Raw genomic sequence first — 18,549 nt, 5'->3', positions numbered from 1 at the left:
GAATAGGAAGGGTTTGGAGGGATATGGGCCGGATGCTGGCAGGTGGGACTAGATTGGGTTGGGATATCTGGTCGCCATGGAGGGGTTGGACCGAAGGGTCTGTTTCCATGCTGTACATCTCTATGACTCAATGTAAATAAAGGGTGACTTAGTGACAGGAAATCAACCTCTGTGAAAATATTTCAGACTGGATTAAGAAATATCAAGTAAATATTACTGATCAAGATAAACATCATGTTTAACCAAAGATTTTGTCCAATTTATGACTTTGTATCATTTACAGCAAGTTATAAAGATAATAAACAAACTCAAATTCAATTCACTGACTCCCACACCCTACTGCAAAGTTCAAGATTCATTTGTTACCTGATAGACGACATGACAGCCTTGTATTTGGTAAGTCATGAATGAACAAACCCACTCTGGATACAGTCATCTCCTGTTGGAGTTTGTCATACTGACTGCAAATCTTCTTGACAGCAAGTATACTTTAAGGTTGAAGGAGTTGGTGCTGCATAAGTGGTCCCAAGAATGTTCAAGTTTCAACATTTGCAATACTTTTTCTCTGCTGATGTTTTGTACAGTGTGAATAAGTCACATGGTAATTTGTTAGGAATTTCAGAGTTCTTAAACTTTTAGTTGAAAGTTTTGTTTTGCGGCACAGTGGCTCAGTGGTTAGCACTGCTGCCTCACAGCACCAGGGTCCCAGGTTCAATTCTGGCCTCTGGTGACTGTGTGGAGTTTGCACATTCTCCCCATGTCTGCGTGGGTTTCCTCAGGGTGCTCCGGTTTCCTCCCACAGTCCAAAGATGTGCAGGCCAAGTGAATTGGCCATGTTAAATTGCCCATAGTGTTAGGTGCATTAGTCAGAGGGAAATGGGGCTGGGTGGATTAGTCTTCAGAGGGTCGGTGTGGACTTGTTGGGCCAAAGGGCCTGTTTCCACACTGTAGGGGATCTAATCCAATCAAATATAGTCCTCACTCAAAATTTTATAACACTGTAGTTGTATACAAGAATATTATTGTGATTTGTACCTTTGGTATGCTCCAATGATCAAAAATTGTTTTTCAAAGCAGCCTTTATAAAGGAGAAACTATTCTGTTTCACCTTTCCTCATTAAACAAGTTCTAATCAGTCCATTAAAGCCTCCAAATTTATAATTATTAAGACCATACTGAATTGCAAATTCAAATAAAGGACATCAAGAGATTTATGCAACTTAAATTGCTGGTGTTGTGAGCAATTTATTTTCCATAAAACATGAGCTGTCTCCTTCCTAGTGCACTCCATTTATATATATATCTGTTTCTGCTTTTTGGAAGCATGCTTTTCTAAGAAAATAAAGCCAAAATAAATCTCTGATGCTTTAAGATGGAATCATTGTCAGGGGTTAGTTTTGTGTGCTATGTTGAGCTGTAACATCATGTTTCATAGTTGCAGAGCCAGGATGTTCCAGAAATAAACTACTGTCAAAACGATCCATGTGTCTTTCTTAAAATAATCAACATTTGAACTGGATTTCAGAATAATACAAGACGATGAAACAAAAAGCTGTTAAAGTTCTAATACCTTTATATCCCAGGATGGCTACAGTAATGGTCAGCATGGCACACAGGACATAGAGCAGCAGAATAGCAAATTTCAGTGCCCAGTTATTTCTACATCGATTACACTGAGGCCCTTCCTGGATTCCTGCAACAAAAATACAAAGATTAATATTTTTTGGCAGATATGATACTAATCTCTAACATTTATGGCACTTTATATTAAACATGTGGTGGTATAGAACTTAAATATTTTTGTAAAGGGAGACAGTCTCTGAACATTTCCATCATTCATTCATCAGGACAACCGAATGAATGCCAAACTACTTCTACTAAAACATATTCCAAGACTCTGCTTTCACTGTTCAAGGAACAGCGTTTTAAAGACTTAAGTATCCTCTGCAAATAAAAATCCTCTTTGTCTTAAATGGACAACACCTTTCCACTTCCATCCTGTCAAGATCTCTGTTTTTAAAAGTTTCAAACACATTGCTTCTTACTATAAACTTCAATGGATGCAAACTTAGCCTGTCCAACAGTTCTTCATAAGATAACCCGCCCATTCCAAGTATTAACCTAGTAAACTTCCTCTAAACTGCTTTCAACACATTTACATTATTCCCTAAATAAGGAGACCACTCCTGCATAAGTATTTTAGATGGAGTCTCATTAGTGCTCTGCATAACTAAAACATAACCTTTCTACTTTTATATTCAACTCCCTAAGCAATAAACAAAGGCATTCTGTTAGCTTTCCTAATTATGTTCTGTACCTACATATTAATATTTTGCGATTCATGCACTACAAGACCCCTTGCACCTCAGAGCTCTGCAATCTCTCACTATTCAGATCAAATGCTTATTTTGTAAAAATTGAAAGAACTGAGGATGCTGTAAATCAGAAACAAAAATAGAGATTGCTGAAAAAGCTCAGCAGGTCTGGCAGCATTTGAGGGAAGAAATCAGAGTTAACCTTTCAGGTCAAGTGATCCTTTCTCAGAACAGTTCTGAGGAAAGGTCACTCGACCAGATATGTTAACTCTGATTTCTCTCCACAGATTGTTGTCAGACCTGCTTTTTTCATGATGCTTCTTGCCAAAATCAACAACTTAATTTATTCCTACATTATACTCCAATTGTCTTTTCCCAATTAATTCACTTATCTATATCACTTTGTTGCCTTCTTATGTCCTATTCACAACTTACTTTCCTGCCTTTTCTTTGTGTTATCAGCAAATTTAGCAACTACATCTTTCAGCCCTTTATCTAAGTCATTGAATTATAGAAGTTTGAACTCCCAGCACTGATCCCTAAGCCATACTGCTAATTATATCTTACCAACCAGAAAATGAACAACTTGTGAATATTCCTTCTTTCTTTCCTGTTAGACAGCCAATCATCTGTCCATGCTAATATGATATCTCCCTAACCATGAGCTGTCTCTCCCTTCCATCTCCTGACTTACAGCTATTTTTCGGATGTTACTTATAGACTCTACAATGAAGACGACAGCAAAATTCCTGTTCAGTTCATCCACAATTCCTTTATTTTCCATTATTAATTTCCCAGATTCACTTTCTATATGGCCAATGTTAGTTTTGTCAACTCTATTTTTTAGCTATTTATAGAAATTCTTACCATCGTTTTTATATTTCTAGCTAGCTTTCTCTTGAGTTCTGATTTTTTTTCCTCCTTCTTAATCTTTTGATAATTCTTTGCTGTTTAATCTTCTGAACCATTATTCAGTGTTGCACAATTAGATGCTTTTTCTTTAAGTCATGGGTCCTCCCCTTGAAATGATTCTATCTCATTGGAATATCTCTATTTAGTTTATTCTTAAATATCTTATTAAACGTCTGCCATTGCATCACTATGGTCCTATCCCTTAACCTAATTTTCTAGTTTATTTTAGCTGGCTCTGCTTTTGTGCCCTCATAATTGCACCTATAGAAGTTGAAAATAGTAGTCATGGCTCCACGCTTCTCTTTTTCAAACTGTAAACAAAATTCAATCATATTATATATAAACCAAAAGAAATGTTGATGCTGGAAATCAGAAATGAAAACAGAAAATGCTGGAAAAGCTCAGCAGGTCTGGCAGCTTCTGTGGAGAGGAATCAGAGTTAATGTTTCAGGTCCAGTGATCCTTCTTCAGAACTGCTGAGCTTTTCCAGCAATTTCACATTTTGTTTCAAGCATATTATGGTCACTACTACCGTGGAACTCTTTCACCATAATTTACTTAATTAATTCTATCTTGTTTTACAAAACTAAGCTTAGCATAGACTGCATTCTTGTTGTCTCCAAACTGTACTACTATACGAAACAACCTTGAAACATTCAACGGATTTGTCATCAAGGTTATCTATGTTCATCTGCTTTTTCCAGTCATAATGGAGATTAAAATCATCTATAATTATAGCAGTAACTTTCTGCCAAGCTACCTTTTCTTTTTTCTTCAAAGTCTATCTTACATATGGCTATTGTCCAAGAAACTGTACACCACTGTCACAAGTGACTTTGTGCTTTTAAAATTCCTTATCTCTATCCAAACCACATTTATGCCTCACTTTCTTCAAGTTATTGTATATCATGCTATTATTAATAGAGCCACTCCTTTATATTTTTCTGGCTTCCCATCCTTCCTAAATGTCATATCCCCTTCAATATTCGGATCTCAATCTTCTGATACCCTGCAGCTATTTCTCTGTAATGGCAATCAAAACATATTTACTTATTTCTGCTTTTAGTCTATCTGCTTTATTTTGAATGCCATGTTAATTCAGATACAAACCTTTAGTTTTATTATTTTTTAATCTCTAGCTTTATCAGCTGATTTACACTTAAATTTGTGTTCTGTAACCCTTCCTGTCACAGTCTGTTTAGCATTTCCCCTACCAATATTTTCTTTGTTGCCTGGTTTCTATCCTTAGAATTACCAAAGCCTCCCAAATTTGATTTGCTATCCACACTTCGTTTAGTTTAACACCACTTCTACTTATCTCGTTGTGCAGCTGGCTGGAATACCAGTCCCTTCATAGTTCAGGTGTAAATTGTCCCAATTGTACAGTCCGCACTTTCCAATATACTTGTGTCAGTGCCTCATGAATCAATACTCACATCCACAATACCAATCTTTCAGCCACGCATTAGTTTCCCAAATCTATTTTGGTAAATGCAAATTATGCATATGCCTCAGCTAATAATGCAGAAATTATTACCTTTGAAGTTCTGCTTCTTAATTTGGTATTTAACTCCTCATGCTGATTACCAAGAACCTTGTTCCTTGCTTTCCTTCCCACTGTAACCTCGTTTCCAGCCTTGGCAGACACAGTATTATTCTCCTTCACTATACTAGTCTCTACTACCACTAAATTCCTTTTCATCCTCTTCATTTGGAAGTTGTTCTGTACCATAGAGTCATGACCACTTAGTTCATTGACTCTACAGCCCTTACTCTCATTCAAACAAATTGAGAAATCTCAAACTTGTTGGGTAATTGCACACATGGAGGCTCCTGATTCCTTCACTATTCTTTCATTGGAAGTTGCTGGTGAGGTCAGCATTTGTTACCCATCCCTAACTGTTGTGATGAGTTTATGAACGGTGTGGTTTATGAGGCCATTTTAGAGTCAACCATATAATTGTGGTTCTGGAATCACATGTAGGACAAGCCAGATGAGGATAGCAGTCTTTCCTTTCCTAAAAGACATTAGTGAACCAGATAGGTTTTTTTAAAGACAATTGGCAATGACCAACTTTTCTTTCCCCTTTTAATTCCGGGTTTATTAATGGGATTCAAATGTCACCATCTGCATGATAGGTTTGGAACACCGATTCCCAGAACCTGGATTTCTGGAGTACAGAGGTACCTCGATTGTGGGCGGCACGGTGGCACAATGGTTAGCACTGCTGCCTCACAGCGCCAGAGACCCGGGTTCAATTCCCGCCTCAGGCGACTGACTGTGTGGAGTTTGAGGCAGAGAGTTTGCACATGTGGAGTTTGCACATTCTCCCCGTGTCTGCGTGGGTTTTCTCCGGGTGCTCCGGTTTCCTCCCACAGTCCAAAGATGTGCAGGTCAGGTGAATTGGCCATGCTAAATTGTCCGTAGTGTTAGGTAAGGGGTAAATGTAGGGGTATGGGTGGTTTGCGCTTTGGCGGGTCGGTGTGGACTTGTTGGGCCGAAGGGCCTGTTTCCACACTGTAAAGTAATCTAAATCTAAAGATTATCCGAATATCGATTATCCGAATTTCAGATTATCCGAAGAAGAGTTCAAGGTCCCGCAAAAACATTACATCAAAGAGAATTCGGATTACCTGTAACCTGAAGAACATGTGGAAACGCTGGCCAAAACAAAGAAACACAAGCATCAGCGACTGGATATTTTTTAGGAAGGGCTGTTACACATCCCTTTGCAAAAGTAAGTGTTTTACATTACTGTGCAGGTATTCCTGTCACTTTACTGGGCCATTCATTTAAAAAAGGCCGAGAACGTAAACGCATGCGCGAGGCGATGCTTCTGTCTTTCTATCGCGAGACTGAATTCCTGGAAACGGACAAATGCTGTTGCAATCATAGAAGCTGTTCGGGAGTTTGTTTAATGATGTCTTCACCACTCCTTGCCAAATGGTAACTACTACTGCATTTTTAAAAAGTTTTCTCATGTTATCATTGCTTTAATTTGTTCACCATGTGAAATCTGTGTCCTCTTGCGCTCAATACATTAAAATTATAAATAAATTCTCCAGTAGAGCACAGCATTATCAGTATGGCTTCCCTTGTTTAAGGTAAAATCAATTATCCGAATAATCAATTATCCAAAAGAAATAGTGCCCACCCATCTCATTCAGATAATCGAGGTTCCTCTGTACTAAGCAATTCTACTATGCCATCCCGATTCCTCTTGCCCTCCGGGTCACTTTCCCTGCCTCTGTTGCAGCCAGTCTCCTGTCCCTGGCCACTGATCAAATCAGATGATATATCCCAAACAGTGTGACTGCTTCCTGGTTCCAAATATTCAGGTAACATTTCCTCTCCCTGATGTATTGCAGTGCCTGCAGCTCAGCCTCCAGCTCAAAACACTGGAGCCGAAGCTGCAGAATAATGATGTATTCGGTATGATACAGATGTCTGTTATGCACAATGTTTAGTTTTCTAATTTTTGATTTGTAATGAGCCATAAACTCAGTAGATGCTTTAACTGGTTTGGAGGTAGCTCCAGAAACATGTTGCATTGGCTGCAAACCTTAGAAGATAACCTATTGCCCCACCGTGTGTACACAGCCTAACCTAGGTCACCATGTCGATTAGTCAGACTGGACTGGATGTCAAACTGTAGTGAAATACAAGTACAGATTTTAATTCCCCCTACTTCCCCCTACTCCTCTCAGGAGCTTCTCAGACTGGTGAAAGGTGGAAGGTGGTGCTCCACAAATAACTGTGTCATTCACATTTACATCAAAATGTGCTCTGCTTGCTGCCATTTGTCACTTTGCAATAATAAGTGCAGCCAATTTGAATAACATTCCCTCTAAGCTGTACGGCCACACCAAAAGGTCCTGTGCGACCGGTATGCAAATTAGCTTTTGCTGTTATGAGCCTCCCAAAATATGTTCAGAAGATAGACTAGACACTAACTTTTTCTTATTTTATGTTATTTTTCCTTCCCAACAACATACCTTTTGTGCATAGTCACATGATGTACTCTGTGAGATTTCTTTCTATCAGGTGTTTGTAACAAATAGTTCACCTCTGTCAATTTTGTTTCAGTTTGATAAGGCCCACTAACTCTTGCCTGGAAGTAACAATAGCACTTTATCCCGACAAGCAAAATTATGAACTTTTGATTTCTTGTTTGCTTGTTTCATCACATGCTATGCTACTGTCAAAATCTGTCTAGCCAACTCACCCATTATATTTAATCTTTCTCTAAAATTTGACACATAGCCCAAATGTGTCGTCTCTGAACACTGAATCAAACAAATCTCTCTGATTTCAGTGGTGCCCTCATTCTCATGCCCAAAAGCTAATTCAAATGGAGTGAATTTAGTTGATTCATTACATGCATCTCCAACTACAGAAATTACAAATGGAATTCCTTTATCCCAATCCTCTGGATAGTCTTGACTTTATAGTTCTCAACATGATCTTTAAGGTTTGATGCCACTGTTCTAATGCTCTCCATTATTCTGAATGGTATGCAGCTGATTTTAATGGTTTTATTCCTCAGCTATCCATAACTTGCTTGAATAAATTTGATGTAAGATTTGACCCTTGATCTGACTGTATTTAGAGTCATAGAGATGTACAGCATGGAAACAGACCTTCGGTCCAACCTGTCCATGCTGACCAGATATCCCAACCCAATCTAGTCCCACCTGCCAGCACCCGGCCCATATCCCTCCAAACCCTTCCTATTCATATACCCATCCAGATGCCTTTTAAAAGTTGCAATTGTACCAGCCTCCTCTTCCTCTGGCAGCTCATTCCATACACGTACCACCCTCTGCGTGAAAAGGTTGCCCCTTAGGTCTCTTATATCTTTCCTCTCTCACCCTAAACTTATGCCCTCTAGTTCTGGACTCCCCGACCCCAGGGAAAAGACTTTGTCTATTTTTCCTATCCATGCTCTTCATAATTTTGTAAACCTCTAGAAGGTCACCCCTCAGCCTCCGATGCTCCGGGGAAAACAGCCCCAGCCTGGTCAGCCTTTCCCTATAGCTCAAATCCTCCAACCCTGGCAACATCTTTATAAATCTTTTTTGAACCCTTTCAGGTTTCACAATATCTTTCCAATAGGAAGGAGACCAGAATTGCACGCAATATTCCAACAGTGGCCTAACCAGTGTCCTGTATGGCCGCAACATGACCTCCCAACTCCTGTACTCAATACTCTGACCAATAAAGGAAAGCATACCAAACGCCGCCTTCACTATCCTAACTACCCTCAACTCCACTTTTAAGGAGCTATGAATCTGCACTCTAAGGTCTCTTTGTTCAGCAACACTCCCTAGGATTTCTGTAAGTGGTCTGTATCCAGTGAAAAGTTTGAGTAATTCTTCAAAAGTTCTTTTAGCCAAGACACCGCATAATGGAATAGCTTCTGGAAATCTAGTAGACAGATCCATTATGGTTGACAAATACTAATTTTCATTTTTTCACAATCAATTACGAACCTTGTAAAACACTCTTAGAAATGTGGGAATGGGTATTAAGGTGCTGGTTTTATCACTGCGTGAGGTTTTCCAATTACCTGACGCATATGACATGTCCGACAAAATTCAACCACATCCTCATACAGTCCAGGCCAATAAAAGTGTTTTTGTATTTTGGCTCGAGTTTTCCTTACTCTAAATTGACCTGCTACTTGTAATTCATGTGTTACTGCAACATCTCCTTTCTATAGCCCACTGATGGTACAGCGTTATGAATACCTGCCCATTTCTCATCTGCCTGAATGTGTGATGGTCTCCATTTCCTCATTAGGATGTCATTTTTCAGATACTAACATTCTGGTTTACACTCAGGTTCTTCTTCTGTGTATGCTTTTTGACATAACTACTTTAAGTTTTCATTTTTATGTTGCACTTCAGTTAATTTCTCTGAACTAAAAATATGCACTTTGTCCTTCACCAATTGTTTTTTTTCTCAACCATTTAATCAAACATAGTCTCTGATAATTGAACTTCTACTTCCTTATCTTTATTCCTTGATTTCTCCTCCTGCTTCAACCTGTAGCTTTGTGACCTTGTTACCACACAGTCAAGAAAAATAATGGAATATAGGTCATATAACACCTCAGTTGCATGATTTTGCATCAGCTTTTCAACCACAGTAGGCACTCCCACCTATGATCCAGTTATAACATTACCAATGATAAACTGTATTCCTGGAACTGAACATTTCTCTATTGCTCCTACCACCACTCCTCCACTTTTCACCAGGCTGTCCAACTGCACTTTATATAATGGAATGCTGCTTTTCTCACATGAATTCCACATTTAATGTGATCTGGTACTCAACCAACCCCTGATCAGTCTGTACTTTTTTTTTGCAGCTCTTTAGCTTCCACTGTGCTTTCCTTGACTACTTCAACAAAACTCCCTGGTTTATTCTGTTTTCCCACATCCATCTTCTCAGTGTTTTTTTCTAAACCACCAACACCGTGACTTCATGTGGTCTACTTTATTGCAGTGAAAACACCTGAGTTTCTTTACTTCTCTTCCCCCTCATAGGTTTCCATTTTACCCTGTGGTAAATTATCATCAATGAGATCTCCTTTTCCCTTACCATCTGAGGATTTCTCTTTTCCCCAATTTCTATCCATCACAGTTTGCAATTGATGTCGTAAGCCCAAACTTTGATTTATGAATCAAATCATAAACATCAGCTATTTCTGCTGCTCATCTTACAGTCTTAATGCTCTGTTCTTCCATACGAGTTCTCAATACTTCAGGAAGCGAGTTTTTGAATTCCTCCAAAATGATTGTCTCTCGAAGAGCATCAAATGTTTCATCTATTTTCAATGCCCTTGTCCACCGATCAAAATTACTTTGATCCTTTCAAACCCAATGTATGTTTGACAATGTTTTCTCCTCAAATGCCTAAACTGTTGTCTGTAGGCTTCTGGTACTAACTCATATGCACTTATTATTGCATTTTTCACTTCATTATACTCTCCAGATACCTCCTCTGATAGTGATGCAAATACCTCACTAGCACTACCTACCAACTTTGTTCAGATTAACAATACCTACATGGTCAACAGCCATTTAATATGGTTAGCCACTTTCTCAAACAATGTAAAAAAGGCTTCTACACTCTTTTCATTGAACTCAGGCATGTTTAAACATGCTTGGACATGTTTAAACAGATTCTCCACCAGGCCTTTGGTCATGATGGGATTGCTGTCCATCACTGTCCCTATCAATGCTTAGACTTCTCACCTCTCCCTCTGCCATTTTAAGTCAAGTTTCAGTTTTCAGTTCCAAACTCTGAAGTTCAAAAATCTCTCTTTTTCCTTTTTTTTCTGCTGGGGCCTTCCTATCATTTTCTTTTTCCTCTGTTTTTAATTGTAATTCAAACTGTTTGATTTCGCATTCATTTTCAAGCTGCTTCATTTTCAATTGAATTTTAGCCATTTCCAAAGATTCCGATGGCTGCGCGATTGTCACACTTATTTCCCCTTTCCTCACAGACATAAACAACACTAACTCCAGTTTGTTTGCTAATCCCAAAAGCTTTGCCTTGTTCACTTCGGTAAAACTCCCGAAGTGTTTTCTTCTACTCCCAAGGAACTCTTAGTAAATGAAACAGCCATTACTATGGAAAGCACACCCTGTTTAAATCAACTGAACTCAACACCTGAAATAAAAACCACTAACCCTCACCATTCACTATGTTTGAGTCCAACGATCTTAAACTCAACCAGGAATTAATGATTTTGATCCCAACAAGAACCCTCAATTAGTTATGGAGCAGAACAAACCCCTCCCAAAATACATTCAGAAGATAGTACAGACCCTAACGTTTTCTTATTCTAAAGGTAAAGATAAGATGTTGTGTTCTAGATGTAATTCAATTGGTCAAACTACTCGATTTTAAGCAAAACACACTTTATTCATACATTATGGTTAAAGTTAAAAAACACACAACACCAGGTTATAATCCACCAGGTTTATTTAAAAATACAACCTGTTCGATGATACCTGCTGTAGTGAGATTTCTAACTTTGGAGAAAGTGAGGACTGCAGATGCTGGAGTACCAGAGTTGAAGAAGGGCTTATGCCCAAAACATCGATTCTCCTGCTCCTCGGATGCTGCCTGGCCTGCTGTGTTTTTCTAGCACCACATTTTTCAACCCCAGATTTCTAACTTTGTCCACCCCAGTCCAACACCGGCACCTCCACATCATGACTAGAGTTAATATGCAACAGAATAAAGAAGACATTGGAATAACTTAACTTTATTGGAAAACTTAATAGAATAAAAAATTATTTGTTACCAAATAGTAACTATTCCAATATAGTAACATCCAATAAAAACACCCTTGGCAAAAGGCGAGTTCAGAAAAATAGATCATCTCACGGGCAATTCTCCAGTCCGGGAGGAAAAACATCAAGAGAAAACTCAGGGAGAGATGTACTGCAGCTTCCACCCAATTTCAAGATCCAGCAGCAACTGCTACTGAAAATCTAAAACTAAAATTCCTTTCTGTGGGAGCTTGACCCTACCCATTCAGGCTGCTTCTATTATTCCAATTTTTAAAAAAAGAGCCTCACAAGCTGTTTACTTTATGTGCTTTCAATAGACAGGTTGGTATCTCTGCTTTAAAACCTCTCTTCAAAGAAAACTCCCAGGACAAAATATACCTCTTAAAACCATAATATCGTAACACTATGCATTTATTGCCAAAAAAAATTAAAGGTTTCACACCCTTAATGAAATTCACCCGTATTGGCTGTGATCCATGCTTTTTATTAACCTGACAGCTAGCTTCATCGTTAAACAAGACAGATTTCCATCTTGTCCATTATTTTCTAATGAACTACATTTCCATTCCATATTCAACTGCAGCACTTTCAATTGAACACAGATGTTGCTCAGATGGATGCAATCAGGTAAGTGAGCGCAGAAAAGCATGATTTTAAAGATAAACCTCTCTTCTGACAGGCAGCAGAAAATATGTCATGATGAAGCCTGGTCTGTATTGCGTTCTGACTGGAACAGTCAAGGATAGTAATACAATGAATGGTAACATGAGGTTTTGATTTTTTCACTGCTTGCTGGTCATGGTTCAGTGGGAGAACATCTGGCTGTTAATCACAAGGTCAGGAGTAATTAGGTCCATCACAGAGACTTAAGCACATAACTTAGGTTGACACTTGAGTGTAATAATGAAGTAATACTTCACTGTTGGAGGTGCTTCTTTGATGAGACATTTAATCAAGTCCCCATCTGCCCTCTCAAGTCATAACACTGCAAATTTGATCTTTTCAAATATATATCCAATTGCCTTGTGAAACTTGCATTGAATCTGATGCCACCTTTTCAACAAATGCATTCAAGATCATAACAGCCATCTGTATGAAGGTAACGACCTTACTGGTGTAAACATCTTTTTTCGGATAATGTTCCATAAATAAACTTTAGTTTCATCTTAGCTACCTGAATTAATTGAAACTTGCAACACTTTGTGCCTGGAAAGAAACATCTTTGCTCTTTGAAATGAGTTGCTGTAAGAATTTTCTGTTTGGTTTGGCTTTAGATTAGACTTAAAGAGCCATAGGAGACTTCTGGTGGAACTTTAAAATATCTTTGGTTAGCTGGCCTGAACTGCATTTCTAAGTGTTTGTTTTAAGAACTTTAGGCCTGGGTGTCATTAGGCCAATTATTCCAAGTATGCTTTGATGTGATTTTTAGTTATGCTTCATGAGTTGGAACTTTTAACTTATAAAAATGAGAAGTAATAAGAAGTGACATGTGTTGGGAGTCACTATCTCTGTAAATTCAGAGTCGAGTCGTTTCATTGTTTCTGATTCTACAAGGATTTCAGCATTCCAAAACAAAATGATGCAATTAGTTGGAACAAAAACAAGTTGATTTTTGTAAAGAATGTACACCTGCCGTTATCAAGTTTGATTTGATCAAGTTTTATAATTAAGCCAAAAGCTAGACATATCCATGTATCCCATTTCGAAGGTTCCTCTCAGGAAATTGTATTTTATCCCAGACTTAATTTCACCAGCTTTAAACTGCTGGCTCAGTTACCTGATTATCATCAGGTTGCCGTTTATTGAGACTTTTGCTTTCTTCCAGGTTTTAATGCAGTCAAATTATCACTTTTTGTTTCTGAGTTTAGCATCTACTGAATGGCAGAGAACATAGTGCGGAGGTTGATAATGGCAGTTCAGCTCGAGTATTTCTAAAGGACCATTTGGAGGGAGTTTGGAGGATCAGGAGAAGGCATGGTGTGACAATGAATTCAAAAGGCCACACTCCACTTCAATGAAACCGTCAGGAAGAGAACCATTGCTGCTGCAAAGGAAATATGGCTGGAGCTGACCCAAGTGGTCAATAGCAGGAGTATTGTGCTGTGCTCCTGGATTCAAAATAGCTAGCACTTTAATGATCAAGTGAGGTCTGGAAAGAAGTGTACTTGCATATTCAACTACATCTTGCTGTGTTTCTCACTCCACCCCATACTCTACCTTGGCAAACCTTCTCCATCATATTACCCCTTACTTGCACATGTACTCATCTTTCTCTTTCTATGCTCTTAGCCATATTCCCATCCATCACTGCCACTCACCCTCATCTCTGACAATTTGATGCCTGTCCCTGATTGTCACCCTCATCAAACAGACTGCAAACATCAGGTGCATGTGTACATGTGTTATACAGGTGTAGGGGTACTGTACCTTAAGAGAGTTGAAAAACTAGCAAGGTCTTAGAGAAACACAGAGAGTCCGGAACAAGGTAACGATGTAACATTTGGTCGAAACAGCAAGAGTAGCTGTGTTGCTATGTGACAAAAACAAATTCAAATTCAGCCAATCAGTTTAAATTATGTCCCAAGATACCAAAATCCAATCAAGTTTGAATTTAGTATTTTGATAATATTAAAAACCAATGAAATGATCCGATATTTTGTGGTATTTAAAAACTGACATTTTGAACAGTTAGGGAGAACTGCCAAATGACCAACAGATGTAGTTCTGCTATTTTCAGAACTCTCTGAGAAATACCTGTCTAGGGAAGAAGTTTGTACAGCAGAACATAGAAACTGAACTGGACAGAACATCTACAGAGGAAACTTGGCAAAGCTGACTAGTTTTGAAACTTAATTGGGATTTTTATTGGACTAGTATTGTAGATGAGGAGGTAAAAGATAGGTTTAAGAAAAGGAGTTGTAAATAATTGTTAGTTAATATTCTCTGTTGACTTAAAGAATAAAGTTCTTAAATTTCTATGATAAATAGTGACTTTGGGGATAGTTCCTTGCCATTTGAATTTTAACAGATTTCAGCATGGGGCGAATCTTTTCTGTTTGGCTGGTTTAAATTAGCAGAGGGGTTTACCCTGTGTCGTAACAGTTTGGGGGCTTGTTGCCAGGATTGGAACAGTTTGGGTCTCGCATTCGTGATTTGAACAGGTTTAGACAGATTTGAATAGATATGGGGTCTGAAAAAGTCCAGTAGATTTAAATACTTGCTGGGTAGTGTCCTAGATCTTAAAATAAAATGTAGGTGAGACAATTTGTTTACTTACAGTGATTTACAGTTGATTAAATTGAAAGTGAGAGAAATGGCTCTTAAAATTTTTAAAGAGGTTCTGAGATTTGCAGATCATTCTCAAATTTGCCAAGAAACTTAAAAGGAAAGAAAAAGGCCATACTTTGAGAATGAGCAAAAAAACTAGATTTGGGTTTAACCAAGGACAAAAGTAAAGCTGAAATTGTAAGGGAGTTACTCAAACACTTAGGTGTATCAGAGAAACAGACAAGTTTGATAGAGTTAGAAAAATATAAATTACAATTGAGGAAAATGAGAGTTAGACAATAAACAAAGAAAAAGGGAGAGATAAAGAGAGAGAATTTGAACTTGAGAAGTTGCGACTTAGTAAAGTTAACATGACCGACATTAAAAGAGAAGGTAGTGATATATACAGATATATCAAAACTCTGCCACATTTTGATGAGAAAGATGTTGAAGCCTTCTTTACTTCATTTGAAATACTGGCTAGGCAGATGGAGTGGTCCAAGGATTTATGGGTAGTGCCTGTTCAGATTAAACTGGTAGGCAGAGCTGAGGATCTGAAACCTGAATATAGGCTGAGGTAACGAGTTGTTGTCAGGAACAACTGCTTAACAGATGTTCTTAATAACTTAGGTGGCAGGAAAATGGCTTCTCGATGCAAATAACATGACAATATGGCTTCTAGGCTGCAAATTGACAATTCTGCTATCGCTGCCTAATTGACTAACTATAGTCTGCTTCAACAGAGATTAGCAGACAATGCTCCCTTTACAGCATAGAAATAACAAGACATTACTGGCCACCCTAACTGACCTTCAGATGCAGGTGCAAAGGCTCAGTTCGTGAGATAAGGGTGGCCTGAGTGTTGGAAAACAAAGTTGGTTCCCAAGAAATATCACTGGACCCAGTAGCTGTCAAATAAAGCAGTATCATGTATTGATTGGTAATTGTCTGAATGTACTATGTGATCATGGCCTGTACCCTTCTTTAAGAAAAGTATAAAATGTCTTTGTTTTAAGCCACATTTGCAGCTCCTCCGAGGAATACGGATGTACACAACTTCTGTGTTTCTGGACCTTCTGTACCCGGCCGAATGAAGAAAATAAAGAATGAAGTTTTAAAGAACCAGACTGATTGTGAGTGCTTATTGACTGATCACCGGACAGAGAGAACCACCTCCCCTCCACCGCCGCCCCCCCACCCCACCCCCAGCCCAGGTCCACATCTTCAGAGCTAGTGAGGTATTTGACGTGCTGTCAGATAAGGGGGCAAGAGATTATGAAAAGGTCAACAGGCTACTTGAATTATGAATTGGTACCAGAAACACAGAGACAGCGGTTCAGAAACATAAAGCAAGAACCAGGTCAGACTTATGTTGAGTTCGAAAGAATTAAACATAGTCATTTTGATAAATGGGTGCGTGTTTAAAGATACGTAGCATCTTTGAGTCTCTAAGAGAGATTATTCTGCTGGAGGAGTTTAAAAACTCACTTCCAGAGATGGTAAGAATTCATGTACAAGAACAGAAAGATCAGGAAGTGGGTAGGGCAGCAGAATTAACAGATGACTACGTATTGGTGCATAAGACACGCTTCCGGCCAGAATTTCGTGCTGTGAGGGATCGAAGTTGGGAGAAGGGGAGATCCTACACTACAAAACCAAGAGTAGAAAGCATTGGTAAAGTTTACCACAGGTTAACAAAAGAGCCCAAGAGGGTGGAAAGGAGGTGAAGAGCCTCAGGCGTTTCCATTGTGGTTAAGTGGCACACAAAAAGTCACAGTGCTGGTTATTAAAGAAAGGCATTGTGGGAAAAGATGTGGTAAAAGAGCTAAGCATCAGTGAAGGTTGTAAATGAAACCCCAAGAAGACCTGAGGAGCTGCAGGAGAGTGCACAGCCTAGGCAGGCGCTGGGTATGGAGTTAGTACTTGACCTTGATAAAAAATTCACCTCTCTGGGTAAAGTTTACTCAGAAAGAACAGGGGGAGAAGGATACAAAGTTATATTTTTGAGAGATATAGGATTAACCAGTCGCTGATAGTAAGAAATGAGCGAAAATGCACTCTTTCTGATCTGTTACCGGAGAGTGTGGTAATTTGTGACATAGATGGACAGAAATTTAGCTTTCCCCAATGTAAGGTCAGGTCGGAGTACCAACTCAAGACTGGGGAAGTAACAGTGGGAGTGATTGACAGAGTGTCATTTCCAGGAATCCAGTTTGTTCTTGGGAATGATTTAGCAGAGTCTAGGTGGGAATGACATCCCTTGTTGTGGAGCAGCCCAAGGAAGACCAAGAAACTGAGGAGTTAAAACATGGTATTTTCCCATACTGTGTAGGAACCAGATCCCACTATCATAAATCACAGCACAAATCAAAACTAAGAGAAAGATGAAGGAGTTGAGGTTCAGTTAGCGGACACCCTGTTTGATGCAAAGGTGCAGGAAAAACCTGAACAGGCAGAGGGTCAGACAGAGGTGTTTAGTCCTGAAAGGCTAAGGGACTTGCAACATCAAGACAAGACAATAAAAGATATATATGTGGATGCATACTCCATAAAGGAGGCAGAATATTCTGGAGGGTTATTATCTTAAGGATAGAATCCTAAAATGGAAATGGAGACCACGGCAGGTTAGCGCAAAGGAGAAGTAGGCTGAAGTACACTAGATTGTGTTGCCGGTAGCATACAGCCAGGAGGTGTTACGAATAGCACATGAATTACCTGTAGGAGGTCACGTAGGGGTACGAAAGACTCAGGCTTAGGTGCAACAACATTTTTATTGGCCTGGAATGCACAAGGATGTGGTTAACTTTTGCCATATGTGTCAGACATGCCAAATGGCAGGTAGGCCACAGGCCGTAATAAAACCAGCATCTTTGTTGCTAATTCCCGCATTTGAAGAACCTTTCACACAGGTTAGAAATGACTGTGTAAGTCCTCTCCCAAGAATTAAAAGTGAGAACCAGTACTTGTTAACCATAATGGATGTGTCTACCAGATTTCCAGAGGCAATTGCATTATGAAGTATCAAGGCAAAAAGAATAGGAAAGGAGTTAGTAGCTTTCTTTACACGGTATGGGCTAACCAGTGAGATTCAGTTGGACCAAGGGTCAAATTTTATTGCTAGGCTGTTTAAGGATATTATGGGATAGCTTAAGTACTTTAAATCCAGTGCGTATCATCCTGAATCCCAGGGAGCTTTCAAAAGGTGGCATCAGACCTTGAAGACCATGTTGAGAGCATACTGTCAGAATTACCCGAATGATTGGGATAAAGGTATCCCATTCCTATTGTTTGCTATCAGAGATGCCCAAAATGAATCTACTCAGTTCACTCCCTTCGAATTAATATTTGGCCATGAAGGGAGAGGTCCTTTAAAATTAAAGAAAAATCAACAGGATCAAAGTCAGAGATCTCACACTTAGTTATGTATCAGAGGTGAGGGTGAAGTTAAATCAAGTGGTGAGTTAGCTAAACAGCACCTAAAGAAGGCACAGTATAGAATGATTCTGGATTAGTGGTGCTGGAAGAGCACAGCAGTTCAGGCAGCATCCAAGGAGCAGCGAAATCGACGTTTCGGGCAAAAGCCCTTCATCAGGAATAAAGGCAGTGAACCTGAAGCGTGGAGAGATAAGCTAGAGGAGGGTGGGGGTGGGGAGAAAATAGCATAGAGTACAATGGGTGAGTGGGGGAGGAGATTGAAGGTGATAGGTCAGGGAGGAGAGGGTGGAGTGGATAGGTGGAAAAGGAG

At 39.2% G+C, this 18,549-nt stretch overlaps 1 protein-coding gene and 1 long non-coding RNA gene across 2 annotated transcripts in view; one reads left to right on the top strand and one right to left on the bottom strand.

Annotated features, from left to right (window-relative positions):
* colec12 (collectin sub-family member 12) overlaps positions 1-18,549 on the bottom strand; it is a 204,107-nt gene that overhangs the window by 77,772 nt on the left and 107,786 nt on the right. Inside the window, exon 3 of the mRNA XM_043688229.1 lies at positions 1,571-1,693. Within this exon, the coding sequence (XP_043544164.1) occupies positions 1,571-1,693 (123 nt within the window). The remainder of the gene's footprint in view (positions 1-1,570; positions 1,694-18,549) is intronic.
* On the top strand, positions 5,805-15,921 carry LOC122549051. The gene is made up of 3 exons (XR_006311393.1): positions 5,805-5,965; positions 12,121-12,164; positions 15,821-15,921. It is a non-coding gene; the product is annotated as an uncharacterized LOC122549051 (long non-coding RNA).

This window comes from Chiloscyllium plagiosum, chromosome 4 (genome assembly GCF_004010195.1).
Source record: "Chiloscyllium plagiosum isolate BGI_BamShark_2017 chromosome 4, ASM401019v2, whole genome shotgun sequence".
NCBI classification, from domain to species: Eukaryota; Metazoa; Chordata; class Chondrichthyes; order Orectolobiformes; family Hemiscylliidae; genus Chiloscyllium; species Chiloscyllium plagiosum.
Note: the sequence above shows the minus strand (reverse complement) of the source record. Positions and strands in the feature narration are given on the sequence as shown.